The sequence below is a fragment of the Cannabis sativa genome, chromosome 9, assembly GCF_029168945.1.
Source record: "Cannabis sativa cultivar Pink pepper isolate KNU-18-1 chromosome 9, ASM2916894v1, whole genome shotgun sequence".
Classification (NCBI taxonomy): Eukaryota; Viridiplantae; Streptophyta; class Magnoliopsida; order Rosales; family Cannabaceae; genus Cannabis; species Cannabis sativa.
In genome coordinates this window covers 4,209,862-4,227,927 of record NC_083609.1, presented here as the reverse complement: position 1 = coordinate 4,227,927, position 18,066 = coordinate 4,209,862, and the positions used below count along the sequence as shown (strand labels likewise).

The 18,066-nt window shown below is 33.5% G+C and overlaps 2 protein-coding genes across 2 annotated transcripts; both read left to right on the top strand.

Annotated features, from left to right (window-relative positions):
* The first annotated feature begins 360 nt into the window (after nucleotides 1-360).
* On the top strand, nucleotides 361-1,347 carry LOC133031057 (mitogen-activated protein kinase kinase 9-like). The gene has a single exon (XM_061104284.1). It carries the CDS (start codon nucleotides 361-363, stop codon nucleotides 1,345-1,347), a length of 987 nt encoding a protein of 328 aa, XP_060960267.1.
* A 15,729-nt stretch (nucleotides 1,348-17,076) lies between these two features.
* On the top strand, nucleotides 17,077-18,066 carry LOC115722707 (mitogen-activated protein kinase kinase 9-like). Its single transcript, XM_061104282.1, has one exon. The coding sequence runs from the start codon at nucleotides 17,077-17,079 to the stop codon at nucleotides 18,064-18,066; it is 990 nt and encodes a 329-aa protein (XP_060960265.1).

Here is an 18,066-nt window from a genome sequence, read left to right as displayed (position 1 = left end):
ACGTACGTATTTGTTAGAGATAAACGACGTAGTTTAGTTCATATATAATAAGTAATTCTAAATTTCTAATAGTAATAGGACATAAACATAAATATTTCCTATATCAGCTGGAAAATTAAGAATTTCGAATGGTCCCACCCGCCCTAATCCCTATATATATAAACCCCAAAACCTATTCACTATTCCTATTAATTATTATCAACTTTAACTTTAATTAGCTCTGATCGTTGTTGTAAACCCCAAAACCCATTCACTCACACTCAACTCACTCACTCACTCACTCAACCCCAATTCCACCTTCAAAACAATCCAAAACAAACCCTATATATATATATATATTAATATATAAATATATAAAACATGCCTGTCGTACGAAGAGGACGTCCTCATCTCAATCTCCAGCTTCCCTTAACGAAACTCTCCCATGCTCGGCCACCTCGCATCTCTCTCCCACTACCTCCCACTTCCAGTACTGCTGCCGCCACCCAATTCAACTGGTCATCTTCCTCCGCGCCTATCTCAGCCGCCGATCTCGACAAGATTCAAGTTCTCGGAAGCGGCAATGGCGGAACAGTCTACAAAGTCCGCCACAAGGAAACCTCAGAAATCTACGCTTTGAAAATCATCAACGACAAGTCCAATTCAAATTTCCGCTCCCAGCTCGACACCGAGATGGAGATCCTCCGCCGTACGGACTCACCTCACGTGGTCAAATGCCACAGCATCTTCCAAAATCCATCGGGAGAGTTTGGTATAGTCATGGAGTATATGGATTCAGGAACCTTAGAGAATGTTCTCAAATCGGAAGGAGCTTTGTCTGAATCCAAAGTTGCTGACATAGCAAAGAAAGTCCTCAACGGTCTTCACTACCTTCACTCCCACAAAATTGTTCATCTTGATATCAAACCAGCCAATCTCTTAGTGAATTCAAAAATGGAAGTTAAGATTGCCGATTTCGGGGTAAGCAAAATCCTCGGCCGTACTTTGGATACTTGCAATTCTTTCGTTGGAACGTGTGCTTACATGAGTCCAGAGAGGTTGGATTCGCTGACTTATGGCGAAAATTACGACGGTTACGCTGCAGATATCTGGAGTTTGGGTGTCACTCTAATGGAGCTATATATGGGTCAATTTCCGCTACTTCCGCCAGGTCAGACACCTAATTGGCCTACTTTGATGTGCGTTATATGTTTTAGTGAGCTGCCAAGTTTGCCGAAAGGCGTTTCGGATGAGTTTAGGAACTTCATTGACTGTTGTTTGCAAAAGGAATCAAGTAAAAGGTGGTCTGCGTCGAAGTTGTTGTCTCACCCGTTTCTCTGTAAAGATTCTCCAATCAAAGAACCATAAATCCGACTCTCGAATCGACTGGAGAGAATCATATCAGAAAATTCATGCTATTTTTTTTTTAATATTGTAGTTGTAAAAATAGTTGGTGGAATTCAGATTAATGAGTACATTTTAATTGGGATCTAACATTAACGAAAGGGATTAACTGATTCATATTGTATAGAATATTTTTTGTTATGATTTTTCATATATATAATTTCATTTTTGTATACCCTCAAAAAAAATTTCATTTTTGTAAGTAGTAACTTTCATATAATGCATGTACTAAAGCATTATTATTTTGTTTTAGGAATTTAGGAATGGAGCAAAATATGTTTGTACTAGCTTCCATTGTTGTTGATAAAATTGTAATTAATAAGGGTTTGAGAATAATTTGATATAAATAGATAGTTAACATTTTATTGATTAGTTTTATTAGCTCATTAATTTCGCTAGTTAAATTTTAGGATTTGAAAATAATTTAGTGTTATACTACTTTCACTAGCTTCTTATTTTATCTATATATACAAAAATTTTAAAGCTTCTGTAATATTTTTCATTCAGGTTGATAGGGAAAATAAAATCTTTATAATGTATTTAAAATAAAATAGAAATTTGATGTGAATGATCTTGAAATACAATAATCTTAATAAAAGAATAATAATATACTTTAGATATGAAAGTAAAAGGTAAAAGCGTGAAGACATATAATAGATCATTGCAATAATACAAATAAATAAATTAAAATTATTTTAACATTAATAACAAGCCAATTTGGAAAACTTACAAAAATACTGAAATTTTTATAAAACAACAGTAGAACACAAAACAGAATAACTAAAAACAACAGTGGAATAACTAAAAAACAACAATGAAAATTTAACACAGTACACAGTATAAAACTTACACAGTGTTCTTGAAAAAAGCACAATATTTTTGAAAAAAATTTCATCCCACAGTATAAAAGTAAAAAAGTTAGAAATTTCAGTATGTGGTGTAATTATCCCATTTAATCTTGCTTAGACAGCCACTAAATTAAGTTAAAACAATAATCAAAACACTTTTTTTTTTTGAAGAAATGGTATTAACGCAAATCAGGTAAAATAATAGCTTGCAAATCCGTAGGGACAAGCCCCCTACCATAACTACAACCTAAATATAAACAAGCATGCCTAACTAAATAATTGGCGGCCTTGTTCGCAGATCGTTTAACAAAGACGAGAGAAATATTCCTTAAATCATTGATGAGAGAAATACAATCAGCAACAAGTAAACCAAACGGGGAATACATAGTTACTTTGTTCAAAATAGCATTGACAAGCACTTAATAATCGGACTCAATCACAACTTGAGGAAAATCGTTGGTTTTCAACCAACTTAGGACTTCTTTGAGCCCAATTGCTTTGGCCATAGCAGGATCCACATGAAACTACTGCTCCATAGCAGTAGCAAAAAGAACACAACCCTCATAGTCTCTAGCCAACCAACCGAACCCAAACCTCTTCTCAACATAAACCGAAGCATCCACATTGACTTTAATTGTATTCAAACTTGGAGGTTCCCAATGTGGATAAATGACAGCACCAGCATGCATATCACTCTCAACATGTTGAGTTTTCGCACTTTTCCATTGATCAAAGTAAGCTAATGCAAACTGCACTACAACTGCTGGAACCAGCCTTTTACTCCTCCAAACAACCTCGTTTCTCGCCTTCCAAACTGCGCAGCAAATCACAGCCACACCTCCCAAAGAAAAAGATGTCAGAGTGTTGGATATATTAGAAAACCAGTCAACAAATTTCACACCAAGAAGAATAGAAAGGTCTTGTGTTAAATTGCCGCCAACACAAGCCGAGCAAAAGAGCATTCAACGAATAAATGCTCAACAGTTTCATCACTTAGCCGACGTAATGGGCATATCACAAGGGCAGTAACATGTTTCACCTTCAAATTAACATGAGTTGGCAGATTATTACGACAAGCACGCCAGAGAAACACAGAGACTTTTTCTGGTATTTTCAAGTTCCACAACTTCCTCCACAACCTAGAATTATTTCCACTAGTCCACCTTCCATTAACTACTTGAAGCCTCTTACAAGCACTCTTAACAGTGTAATGACCTGAGGCTTCAAAAGACCAGTATCGAGTATCAAATTCCATGGATGAACTAATCACAACCGCCCGAATCAATTTTCTGTCATGCTCAGAAAACAGGTCATGAAGAACATCTTCATCCCACTGCCTTGCATTCGGAATCATTAGTTGAGAAACTTTAGCATCAATCAAAGCATGATGCGAAGAGGAAACATAAGGATTTTCTTTATCCATCAACCACAATTGATTCAAAACATCCACCAAGTCCACACTTGCTACACTCCACCTAACACCCGTCTGAATCAAAGATTGACTCTTAGAAATATTCCGCCAAACATAACTAGGATTATTTCCAATACTAGCATATAAGAAAGAACCTTGACGGTAATATCTAGCTTTGAAAACACGCCCAACCAACGAAGACTCATTAGTTAACAGACACCATCCTTGCTTCCCCAGCATCGCTAGATTATGATCATGAAGACATATAATAGATCATTGCAACTAATACAAATAAATAAATTAAAATTATTTTAGCATTAATAACAAGCTAATTTAGGAAACTTTCAAAAATACTAAAATTTTTACAAAACAACTGTGGAACACAAAACAGAACAACTAAAAACAACAGTGGAATAACTAAAAAACAACAGTAGAACAACAATGAAAATTTAACACAGTACACAGTATAAAACTTACACAGTGTTTTTGAAAAAAAAAAAACACAGTAGTTTTGAAAAAAATTCCACCCAAAGTAAAAAAGTTAGAAATTTCAGTATGTGGTGTAATTATCCCATTTAATCTTGCTTAGACAACAACTAAATTAAGTTAAAACAATAATCATAACACTTTTTATTTTTTTGAAGAAATGGTAATTTTATTAACGCAAATCAGGTAAAACAATAGCTTGCAAATCCATAGGGACAAGCCCCCTACCATAACTACAACCTAAATATAAACAAGCATGCCTAGCTAAATAATTAGTTTATATTTAGTTTACGATATACATGGAATTTAAGTTTTAGAATCGATTTTATTAACAATTTTGGTATTGTGTGACTTGTTAATAGAATCGATTACTAATTTAATATAAGTTTTAAAAATATTATTTTAATTATTTTTGTATTATGTATTTACTATTATATAGAGTTATTCTAAAATTTGATAATGCAGGTGGGGAAAATTGCATGAAAAATTTGCAATTTTCCCTTACTTATATGTGTGCTTCATTTTATATATAAGTGACGCAATAGGTAAAAAAAAAAAAAACTATTTTTGTAATAGATATGACATTTTTAAACCGACGGAATAAGTTTTTTGTGACAGTTTTAAAATGCCATGAAACATTTAGCGTCATTTTTTAACTGACGCAGAAAATAAAATAGAAAAGAAATTATTTAGCGTCGGTTTATAAATGTCGAAAATTGTTTTTTGCGTCGTTTGAAAAATGACGCTAATAAAAACTATTTGCGACTACGGTATATACGTCGGTTTATAAAACTGACGTAAATTCTTTAAGTGTCACTTAAAAACAGACGTGAATAATGAATTTTGTAGTAGTGATTTTAGCTTCTTGTTCAATTTTTAATCATAAAGACTATTGATTTACCAAATAGAATCATAAATTTAATCTAGTGGTACTAAATCTAATTTCCTGTGGTTTGACCTCGTCGATCTGTGTGAGTTTACTACTTGATTACGTGCACTTGCGTACTGTTTACAAAATTTCGTAACACCACCCATCCAACCGCAGTACATTTATATCGCAGAACCTACTTCAATACAGATGAATATCTAGCATATTAATCAAACTCCTCTAATAGCTTTATAATTAGTGGTCAATAATGTACCTTTAGCTAGCAATCAATGATCACCGATATATTTGATTTATTTTCTAATAACAATCCACAACCTACAATATTAAATGCAATTCAAAAAAAGTTTAAATTAGAATTAAGTGAGAATAGTAACAAGTAACTAATAAATATATAACTAGTGACTACATGCCTATATAATTACACATTATTTACTATATATTCTTATTAAATTACATTACTATTCCTATTACTATTTCTATTACATTACAATGAACTAAACACCTAATTAATAATTTTAGTTCATGAATATTTCTTACTAAGTATTAAAATAAGTTTCTAACTAAAATTATATAACTCATTACATTACATTACTAGCTATTTCAATTACCATTCCATTGTCAAGACTATTAAAATTACTAAAACTCAAAAATTTCAAACTATATATATAAATGTTTATTTTTGTCACAGTAAAAATTTCTACCATTTCATAAAAAATTCTATCAATAACTCATTCATATATTATAAAAATTGAATCTTTAAGAACTAGAAAGGTAAAAAAAATGATGCATAATAAATAATCCCTAAAATAGAAGACATTATTAACAAAAAAAAAAATTAGGTTTTAAATTTTCTTGAACCTAGAAAAAAAAATGGTGAAAAAAATGCAAAATAAGGAAAAATAATAAAGAAACAAAGTTTACCTTAGATTGATTAGAATAATTCTGGTAAATGTAAATCATTGATTCATCTGGTAACCGTTTGATCAGTTGGGTTTGGGCGATTTTGGTATGGGCGATGGAGGCTCACATGGGTTTGTTGGGCGAGGGTTTCTGGGTTTGGAAGGGTTCTGTCGAGGTTATAGCAGAGATATATATGTGATTTGACGAGATGAAAGTGTTTTTAGGGAAATATTTTTTATCCCAGATAAAAGGATTTCACAATAAACCTTTTTATCCTAGTTTTTAACTAATAACCGGGATAAAATATTTTTCTAAAAACCTTAATCCCCGTTTGGCTAACCCATAAAAATCGAAGCTTGAATTTTTTTTTTTACCTTTGATATTTTTTTTACGTTCTACCAAACAGGCCCTTGTCTAATTTTTTTTTTTAGTTATTTAAGGCTCCAAATCTAAAAGAGGGATAAAAAGTCTCAATATATCTTTTATCCTATTTTTTATTTTTGTTAACTAAAAAAAGTGGGATAAAATGTACTCTTTCTTGTAGTGTAGTTACTATTTTATCATTTTTTTTTTAAATCGTATAGTTAACATTCATTCTTAAATAGTATAAAAGGTAACATAAATATTGTTACACAAAAGAAAAAAAATATAACATAAAAGTACATCTTAATCAACATAATAGATATAAACTAAAAATAAATATATACTTTTAAAATAACTATTAAAAATTGAATATTATCTACAAGAATTACTTTTATCTAAAGTTGATCATTTTATGAAAAGTAACTAATTGGTATATTATCGAAATCATAATTATTTTAAATATTACTATAAAGTATACTAAATAAAATTATTTCATATCTATTTTTGAAAACAAGTAGGGGAGGTGAGAAAACAACCATGAGTGAGCGGAGTGTTATGCCAAGGTGATCACTTCTTCAACCCAAATATAGGAAGCTGGTGAATATTTTTAATTAATAAATCATATTGTAAATTGATAATTAGAAGAAAACCAATTAACTTGTCCCATTAAAAATGCTAATCCTCATAATAAATAAATATACATTATAATTATTGTAATTAATACACATATATATGTAAAGAGGTATGTTAATCTTCCGACGTGGGCTCATTCAATAATATTCATGCATGCATGCATTTTTGTGCCTATTTTGTTGTTATTCATTTTGTCTATAAATATATATATACTAGTATATTGTTACGTGCAATGCACGTATGTTATGTTTTATATTAAGTATTATATTATGAGTTCGGAAGAAAATAAATGAATCAAAAATAAATAATATTTAATTTAGAAAGATTTGAATAATAAATTTAAATTAAACTTTATGTCCAGTAAAAACATATTGGAAACAATAATAATAAGGTTATAATATATGTTGCATTTGTTCCAGTTCTTAAAATAATAAAGGAAGAAGAACATCTTTGACACGGAAAAATAAATATTACAAAATTAAGAATAAGCAAAGCGTGTGTAAATTAGACTAAGAAGGAACCCTCAATTCTCAAAGTCTCGATTATAAAGTAACAAAGAAGTATTAAAATTTCATCTGCTCATTATAAAGCCACCTTCACTCAAAATAGCACAACAAAAGTAACAAAGAAGTATTAAAGGTGTAAATTTTACCAAAAGCAATGAGAATTAACAACTGAGAATTAACAACTGATGATTGCATTCTGTTTCAGTAGGTGAAATTGAGAGAGAGAGGCTTTTGTTGTGTTTGCTTGGTGATGAATGGGTTAATCGTAAAGATTGTTTAATTTTTTTTGGGTTTAATTATTGAGTTTATTTTTTGAAATTTGAATGAAGCAGTGTAAAAAATTTTCAAAAATTGTAGTTTGTTAGAGAGATATGTAAGTTAACTGTAAATATTATTTAATTTTTTTGGTTTAATTATTAGGTTTATTTTTTGAAATTTGAATTTAGCCGTGTAAAAAAATTTCAAAAATGGTTGTTAGAGAGATATGTGGGTAAGATATTTTTTTAATTTAAAAAAAGATTGTTTAATTTTTTAGGTTTAATTATTGGGTTTATTTATTTGTTAATGTTTAACGTTAACAGTCTGTTAAGTTAATCGTGTAAGGCTAAATAAAAAAGGAATCGTTAAACCAAGAATCGTTAAACCAAGAATTGCCGTTAGATAGACACTTTTAATATATAAAGATATATTATATATATGGTCCAAATGAAAAAAAAAAAAGTAAGAAGAAGCCTTTGTTTTACATACAAAAGAATTATAATAGAGTAGTATATATATAGGAGAGTTGAGTAGGTATCTAGTATTAATTAATTGGAAGCAGTTTGTTGATCATTCCAGCAGTGAGGGGGGAGATGAGAATATATGAATATGATGTGTTGTTTGGTGTGTTTGAAGTAGACATTATTAATATATACTAGATTAAATTTATGTGCGTTTGCACGTATAGTGTTTTATATAAAAGTATTTTGAATAAAGGAAATACTTTAAGATTTCAAGAAAAGAAAACATAGTAGTCTTTTGATAGGAAATTAAAAAAAAAAAAATGAAACATGGTAGTAATTAGTTCTTCACGTTTTTCATTCTTTCTATATCGTCATTTGGATTGCCTATTTTTTGAAGTTTACCAGTAACATTGTGGACAAACTTGCCATGTTCCTACAAAAATAAATATAGATGAGAATTTTCTACCTAGTTTCTAAGTCAGCTATATATATGTCACAAGTTGTTGATTTCTTTTAGAGAGATTTATATGTTATTGCATCATTTTGTCCTGGTTGAGTGTCTCTCAATTATTTATTGCAAATAGTTTTAGGTGATGGATATTACATTGCTATGAGTAAGTTCATATGTTTACCAAACAAAGGAGAATTAAAAGAGAGAAAATTAAAGCTATAGTCTTTGCATAAGTCACTTGAAATTCAACAAAAAAACTTAAATGATATGATACAAACTCTTCTCTCTCAAGCAAGTCAGACCTTGCAGTTTGTCATGGCGAAAGCAAGACAAGAAAGAGAAATTCCCAAACCTCATATCTAATTACATCTCGTCGAGAGCCATGCAACTTATTCATCAATTATTTTTTCAGCCTCAGACAAGGGTTTCCAAGAACATTCTTTTGAATCATTACAAATAAGGAGCACAAAAGAGTAGGCAAAATTTGACCTAAGTGATAATAACTTTTCCAAATAGATTGAATTTATTCAACCTTACAATCCCGAATATCAAATCTCTCGTACTTGATTGGCCCATTAGCAATCTTCTCTTTAACCAAGCCTGAGGAATTTTGGGATAGTGTCTGAAGAAGTTGTCTAAAGCAGAATTTTAAATTAAAGTTTAAACACGAACCTCATGCCTCACGTTCCCAGTAATCTCAGATTCATCACCAATTGTCATGACTGGGCGCTCTACTTCCAGGCTATTATAGTTACAAGACACTGCTTCACTTTATATCAACCTCCAAACTATTAATAGAACAAAAAGAATGATCAAAGAATAGTAATCATTTCATTGACTATAATGTGAAATGTTAGTTGGTTAGTTACCTATTGTACACGTGTCAAGTTAGTAGGCTCTAGTTCGGTATGTTAGGTAAGTTAGTTAATAACTAACTCCTAGTTTTTCTAAGACATGTATATAAATGTCTAACTAGTGCTAATTCATTGTTGTAACATTCATACACACTCAAATCAATACAATTCAATTTACTAAAACTGTTCTTGTGTTCAATGGCCAATCGGCCAATCACCTTGTGAGTTCATCTTGAGAGTTTGAGAGAGATTCATGCAAGGCTTTGCATAACAAGTGGTATCAGAGCATTGGAGAAGGAAGTTCGAAGAGGATTGTCTTGATTCTTGTTCAAGAAATTCAGTGAACAACCAAGAAAATGGGGACTGCAAAGTACGATCTCGAGAAGTTTTCTGGAAAGAATGATTTTGGCCTATGGCGTGTGAAGATGAGGGCCATGTTAGTTCAGCAAGGCCTTCAAGCAGCCTTACTGGAAGAGAAAGACTTACCAACCTCCATGACAGCTAAGGAGAAGACTGAGATGTTCGAGAAAGCTCACAGTGCCTTGATTCTAAGTCTTGGAGATAAAGTGTTACGTGAAGTTTCGAAGGAGACAACAGCTTCTGGGGTCTGGAAGAAATTGGAAGGTCTATACATGACCAAGTCACTAGCAAATAGACTATTTCTGAAGCAGAAATTGTATGCATTCAAGATGGTAACAGGGAGAAGTGTAGAGGATCACTTGGACGAATTCAACAAGATCATTCTTGATCTTGAGAATATTGGAATTAGGATCGAAGATGAGGATCAAGCCATCATAGTTCTAAACTCATTGCCCACTGAATCGTACGAGCATTTTGTGGATACAATGATGTTTGGAAAGGAATCATTGACTCTCGAAGAAGTTCAGAATGCCTTGATGTCAAAGGAGCTTAAGAAGAAATCTGAACAGAAGGATGAAGTTGATGGAGATGGTCTGTTTGTTCGAGGAAAGAATTCCAAGAAAGGAAACAAGGATCACACTGGACAGAACAAAGATCAAGGAAAATCTAATTCTAAGTTCAAAAGGAAATGTTTCATCTGCAGCAAGACTACTCACCTGAGGAAAGATTGTCCAATTCTGAAAAGCTACAATCAGAATCGATCTGGTGATGCAGGGTTAATTTCTGATGGTGATAACAGTGAGGGATATGACAGTGCTGGAGTTCTTGTTGTCTCAGACTCAAATTCAAGAACTGGATGGGTGATGGACTCAGGATGTTCATTTCATGTATGTCCTGATAAATCACAATTCAGTGAATATCAAGCATTGGAAGGTGGGACTGTAAGATTGGGAGACAACAGATCATGTCCCATCACTGGAATGGGAAAAATAAAATTACAGCTTCATGGTGGAGGTGTTGCAGAGTTGAAACAAGTAAGACATGTTCCTGAACTAAAAAGAAATCTAATTTCTGTGGCTATGTTAGATCAAGAAGGGTATACTGTTCGAATAGAAAGTGGAACAATGAGAGTGATTATGGGATCAAGAATGGTGATGAAAGGAATCAAAGACCATGGGATCTACATACTACAAGGAAATACCATGATTAGTGAAGTAAATGTTGCAGCCTGTGATGCCAAGAAAAACACAGAAATCTGGCATAAGAGACTGGGGCATATTAGCAATGGAGGTCTTAAAATTCTTGAAAAGAAGGGTGTTTTTGGTAAGAACAAGCTACAAGATCTAGATTTCTGTGATCAATGTGTATTGGGGAAGTCAACCAAAGTCAAGTTTGGTACAGGGAAGCACACATCCAATGGCATCTTGGATTACCTACACTCAGACCTATGGGGACCATCCAGAACCATTTCCAGAGGTGGAGCCAGGTATTTCTTTACCATTATAGATGATTTTTCAAGGTATGTTTGGATACACATTTTGAAAAATAAAAATGATGTTCTAACTAAGTTTAAAGAATGGAAAATCCTACTTGAAACTCAAACTGGTAGAAAGGTTAAGAACTTGAGAACTGACAATGGAATGGAGTTCTGTTCAGATGAATTTTCAGTTTTCTGCAGGAAAGTTGGCATAAGGAGACATAAAACAGTGCCTAAGAACCCTCAACAAAATGGTTTAGCAGAGAGAATGAATAGAACCATTTTGGAGAGGGTGAGATGCATGTTAATACAAGCTGGATTACCAAAGAATTTTTGGGGAGAGGCTGTTAACACAGCCTGTTACTTAATAAACAGATGTCCCTCATCTGCAATTCAATTCAAAACCCCCATAGAAGCTTGGACAGGGAAGAATGCCAACTATGATCACTTGAGAGTTTTTGGTTGTGTTGCCTTTGCTCACATTAGGCAAGATAAACTAGAACCAAGAGCAAGAAAATGTATTTTTCTTGGCTATCCAGATGGAGTAAAAGGTTACAAATTGTGGAGTATTGAAGAAGGGAATCATCAAAAGTACTTCATAAGCAGGGATGTAACCTTTGATGAAAGTAGAATGTACAAGGATACTCTCAAAAGCAACCCTGCAACTGATCAATTAACAATTGACAGTGAATCCCAGTTTGAGGTGGAGCCAGATCAGAAAAAGGAGGATTCTGAACAAGTAGAAATAGAAGAAACAGTAGATGAAGAACCAGAAGAAAGAATGAGTGATGATGAAGATCATGAGAGGGAGGACTATCAACTTGTAAGAGATAGAAAGAGAAGAGCAATAAAACCACCAATCAGAATTGGTTTTGCTGATGTCATCTACTATGCACTGAATGTTTCAGAAGGAGAAGAGCCTAGATCCTACAGAGAAGCTATGAGATCAGTGAACAAGCATCAGTGGGGACAAGCTATGGATAGTGAGATGGACTCCCTCAGAAGAAATAAGACCTGGATAGTTATAAGGTTACCTGCAGGGAGGAAAGTTGTGAGTTGCAAGTGGGTTTATAGACACAAAGATGAGATTCCAGGGATTGAACCAGCTAGGTTTAAGGCTAGACTAGTGGCCAGGGGTTTCACACAAAGGGAAGGTATTGATTACCATGAAATATTTTCCCCTGTGGTGAAACACACCTCCATTAGATTGCTTCTCAGCATTGTAGCCTATAATGACCTAGAACTTGAGCAACTAGATGTAAAAACAGCATTTCTACATGGAGATGTGGAGGAGGAGATTTATATGAGACAACCAGAAGGATATGAGGAGAAAGGGAAAGAAGATCATGTATGTCTATTGAAGAGATCCTTATATGGCCTAAAATAATCACCTAGACAATGTTATAGAAGGTTTGATGATTTTGTAACCAAAATAGGGTTCAAAAGAAGTGCCTATGACAGCTGTGTTTATGTGAGAAAGGCAAAAGGATTAGTGTTCTTGCTACTATATGTTGATGATATGTTAGTAGCTAGCAAGGACAGAAATGAAATTGACAAGATCAAGAGGCTATTGAGTAAAGAGTTTGACATGAAAGATCTAGGGGCTGCAAAGAAAATTCTTGGGATTGAGATTGATAGAAACAGAGAACAAAGATGCTTAAAGCTATCCCAGCATAGCTACATCGAAAAGATCCTAAGGAAGTTCAATTTTCTGGATTGCAAACCAGTAAGCACCCCTATTGGCATGCAATTTAGATTAAATAGCTCCCAATCACCTTGCACTGATGAAGATACAAAATACATGGAAAATATACCATATTCTAATGTGGTAGGCAGTATAATGTATCTAATGGTGTGCTCCCGACCAGATCTAAGTCATGCTGTAAGTGCTGTTAGCAGGTTTATGGGAAATCCAGGCACTGAACATTGGTGTGCTGTGAAGTGGATACTAAGATACTTAAGGGGAACAATGGATATAGGTTTGATCTATGGTCCAAACACATCTAATGCTCAAATAGAAGGGTTTGTAGATTCAGATTATGCAGGAGATTTAGACTCAAGGAAGTCTCAAACTGGTTTTGTGTTCAGAATAAACAATAGCACAATCAGTTGGAAGGAAAATTTACAAACTGTAGTTGCTCTGTCAACTACTGAAGCAGAATACATTGCTTGCACTGAAGCTGTCAAAGAAGCACTCTGGCTCAAGGGAATCACCAGGGAGCTTGGTGTTGAACAGAGCACAGTTGTCATCCATTGTGACAGTCAAAGTGCACTCCATTTAAGCAAGAATCAGGTCTTTCATGAGAGGACCAAACACATAGATGTGAGATACCATTTCATTCGAGACACTGTAGCTGAAGGAAAGATCAAGCTTCAAAAGATTTCAACACATGAAAATCCCTCTGATATGCTTACCAAACCACTTCCCACAGCAAAATTCAAGCATTGTTTAGACTTACTTCAAATTGCAGCCTAAAAGGCTGGTTTTTGTCAATTTCTGTCAATTGTAAGTCTGTATGTTTTTGTTTAAGTGTGTAAACTCTTTTGATTCTGTACATTAGGTTCCTAGGTGGAGATTTGTGAAATGTTAGTTGGTTAGTTACCTATTGTACACGTGTCAAGTTAGTAGGCTCTAGTTCGGTATGTTAGGTAAGTTAGTTAATAACTAACTCCTAGTTTTTCTAAGACATGTATATAAATGTATAACTAGTGCTAATTCATTGTTGTAACATTCATACACACTCAAATCAATACAATTCAATTTACTAAAACTGTTCTTGTGTTCAATGGCCAATCGGCCAATCACCTTGTGAGTTCATCTTGAGAGTTTGAGAGAGATTCATGCAAGGCTTTGCATAACATATAAACAGAAGTGCGACACTTCATATGAACATCCAATAGAACAATAAGAAAGAAAAAAGATTAATGTAATAATGTCACTGACTATAAACATAAGTACCGCACTTTAGGCCTAAAAATTAAAATACAACATTTATGGATAGGGTGAGCTGCAAAGTGCAAAGTTTAAGCGAACAACTAAAAGGAAAACAGCAAGTGAGAATTGGAAAATTCAAAGCAAAAGAGAAAGAATAATAAATATCATTTTAAGTGTGGTCGATGAAAGAATGACCGGTGGTTAAAAGTTGAACATGACCTAACCTCTTTTTGAAGAGCCAAGTGTAGACTGTAGCCCACACCAAAGAATCTTTTTGAATTTGAAATATTGAATAGTAGTAGTAGTATATGTATAGAGTACTGTATTCTATTAATGTGAATATCTCATTTTTTAAGTAATCTCTCAGCATGAAATTTGATCTGACAAACCAACAAAAATAAAATTGTCAACACTTTTGCTGCCTTGTCAAAAATGATATCTGATTAATTGAAATTTTGAACTAAGATGAATTAAATGAAGAACCCCATCATCAATAATTAATAATAAATGTCCTCTGATTAAGTTCTCTTATTGAAAAAAGAACATACCTTCTCCTTACTCTGGCATCCAATTATGCCATTTTCCCCTGTAGTCCACTGGTTTATTTTGCTGCCAAGGAAGGATAGAAAGAGAGTGTGAGATTCCAACTCTATGATATACACGCTTAATACTATTATTAGATATTAGAATCATCCGATCCGTGAATTTAGAATTCTGTTCCTGTAGTAGAAGATTCACAATATACTTATATTGCTTTTGATTCTATTCACACTGTATATTTATAAAACGACATATATTGAAATAGGCCATAGAAGGTTGTGTAGAAATATTAAATTGATGATTGCAACATGCCTGAAAAGCTATTAAAAAAAATAAACAAAATGAAGACTAAATTGACTATAAAATCACATAGAAAACTGTTTAGTTAAAAGAAATTGAAAAGACAATAATTGAAAGAACATACTGATTAGGTCCATCCAAGGATATCTAAAATCTGCCATTTAAAAGACCAACCAATCTATAAGAGAAAACCATTTAACGATATTGAAGGCCCAAAATTATAAAACACATATCAGCACCTACCTTTTCAAAAAAGATAGTTTGAGGATTTTGGATTCTAACAATATTGAGCAATTTCTCTGTCATATTGCTCTCTGCTTCTCCATATTCAGATATTGCTCTATGGTTGCCTCCAAATTACTTCCTCCTTCCTGGAAGTTGAACAAATATATATGTATAATTTAATTTCACAGTCAAATGAAACTCGAGGAAACAATCCGAAGAGAAAGATGGTCTTACCGTACTTTTTTTCAGCCTAAAACCCATCATATCATAGCCAAAAGAAAACCCTAGCAGAGAACTGCCTATCACAATTTAAAGCAAATTACAAAATAAAATTTGAATATTGAAACCCTTACCTGAGAATCAAAAGAATCGATTTCTCTTTGCAAAATCATCATCGTCGAAGCAGATTTTACCCGAATTTTTTTGAAGTAATTTGAAGTCTTCACAAAGATTGTTGGATTTTTCAACGCCTAATTTTTCGGTAAACACGATCTTGAACAAATAATCGTTTAAAAAGATTGTTTCCGTAATTTTATTTCCCTTAAGATTAATGTATAGTGGCGTAAGTGTTAAAGTTAACGGAGAAGTGTTAAAGTTAACGGAGAAAAATATTAAAACGTTAAACCAAGAATTGCCGTTAAATAGACACTTTTAATATATAAAGATATAAGCACGGAAAGAAAAAGGTAAAACCTTTGAAATTTGACCCTGATCCCACACCACTATTATATATTAATGTATCATGCATCAAGTTTGTGTGAGTGAGCACTTAAATTGGTATAATTGTGGTGGAATTACCAAAAAAGGAGTTATTATATATATAATGGCTTATCATCATCATCATCATCATCAATCTCTACTACGTACTAGCTAGTTTAGAATTGGAACACCTCATCTCCATCTCCAATGGGTTCATCACTTTCATACTCATCATCTTATTATAATAATTCTCCTTAATTCACCTTCATCTGATAACAGTGGCCGGAAAGTAAGGGCCGGTGGTGGATGCATGGCCGGGTTGGTGAACCTCTACAGCTTGATCTCCCAGCTGTTTGATCATAGTAGAATTATAGGGGCCATTAAATTAATTAATAAATTGTGATTATTTGATGCAAATAATATATAGGAAGGTGGTTTTTGTTTTGAAATAATTAATTAAGTGAAAATGAAATTAATGATAATGCATGAGATATTTAATTATAGCTTCTCACTCACGTAAGTACTTCTACTATTCTAGTAGCTATAGTAGTATATAGGATAATTTAAAGTTGGTAATTGAGTCGGTCCTATAAATATATATATATATATATATATATCCTAATATTCTATTACTAATTCTTTTTTTTTTTTTTTTATCTCAAATAAAGATATATTATTTTGAAATTCAAGAAGATGTAATAATATCAAGAAAGTAAATTTACTATTTGTACGTACGTATTGTTAGAGATAATTAAACGACGTAGTTTAGTTCATATATAATAAGTAATTCTAAATTTCTAATAGTAATAGGACATAAACATAAATATTTCCTATATCAGCTGGAAAATTAAGAATTTCGAATGGTCCCACCCGCCCTAATCCCTATATATATATATAAACCCCAAAACCTATTCACTATTCCTATTAATTATTATCAACTTAAACTTTAATTAGCTCTGATCATTGTTGTAAACCCCAAAACCCATTCACTCACACTCAACTCACTCACTCACTCAGTCAACCCCAATTCCACCTTCAAAACAATCCAAAACAAACCCTATATATATATATATATATATATAAATATATAAAACATGCCTGTCGTACGAAGAGGACGTCCTCATCATCTCAATCTCCAGCTTCCCTTAACGAAACTCTCCCATGCTCGGCCACCTCGCATCTCTCTCCCACTACCTCCCACTTCCAGTACTGCTGCCGCCACCCAATTCAACTGGTCATCTTCCTCCGCGCCTATCTCAGCCGCCGATCTCGACAAGATTCAAGTTCTCGGAAGCGGCAATGGCGGAACAGTCTACAAAGTCCGCCACAAGGAAACCTCAGAAATCTACGCTTTGAAAATCATCAACGACAAGTCCAATTCAAATTTCCGCTCCCAGCTCGACACCGAGATGGAGATCCTCCGCCGTACGGACTCACCTCACGTGGTCAAATGCCACAGCATCTTCCAAAATCCATCGGGAGAGTTTGGTATAGTCATGGAGTATATGGATTCAGGAACCTTAGAGAATGTTCTCAAATCGGAAGGAGCTTTGTCTGAATCCAAAGTTGCTGACATAGCAAAGAAAGTCCTCAACGGTCTTCACTACCTTCACTCCCACAAAATTGTTCATCTTGATATCAAACCAGCCAATCTCTTAGTGAATTCAAAAATGGAAGTTAAGATTGCCGATTTCGGGGTAAGCAAAATCCTCGGCCGTACTTTGGATACTTGCAATTCTTTCGTTGGAACGTGTGCTTACATGAGTCCAGAGAGGTTGGATTCGCTGACTTATGGCGAAAATTACGACGGTTACGCTGCAGATATCTGGAGTTTGGGTGTCACTCTAATGGAGCTATATATGGGTCAATTTCCGCTACTTCCGCCAGGTCAGACACCTAATTGGCCTACTTTGATGTGCGTTATATGTTTTAGTGAGCTGCCAAGTTTGCCGGAAGGCGTTTCTGATGAGTTTAGAAACTTCATTGACTGTTGTTTGCAAAAGGAATCAAGTAAAAGGTGGTCTGCGTCGAAGTTGTTGTCTCACCCGTTTCTCTGTAAAGATTCTACAATCAAAGAACCATAA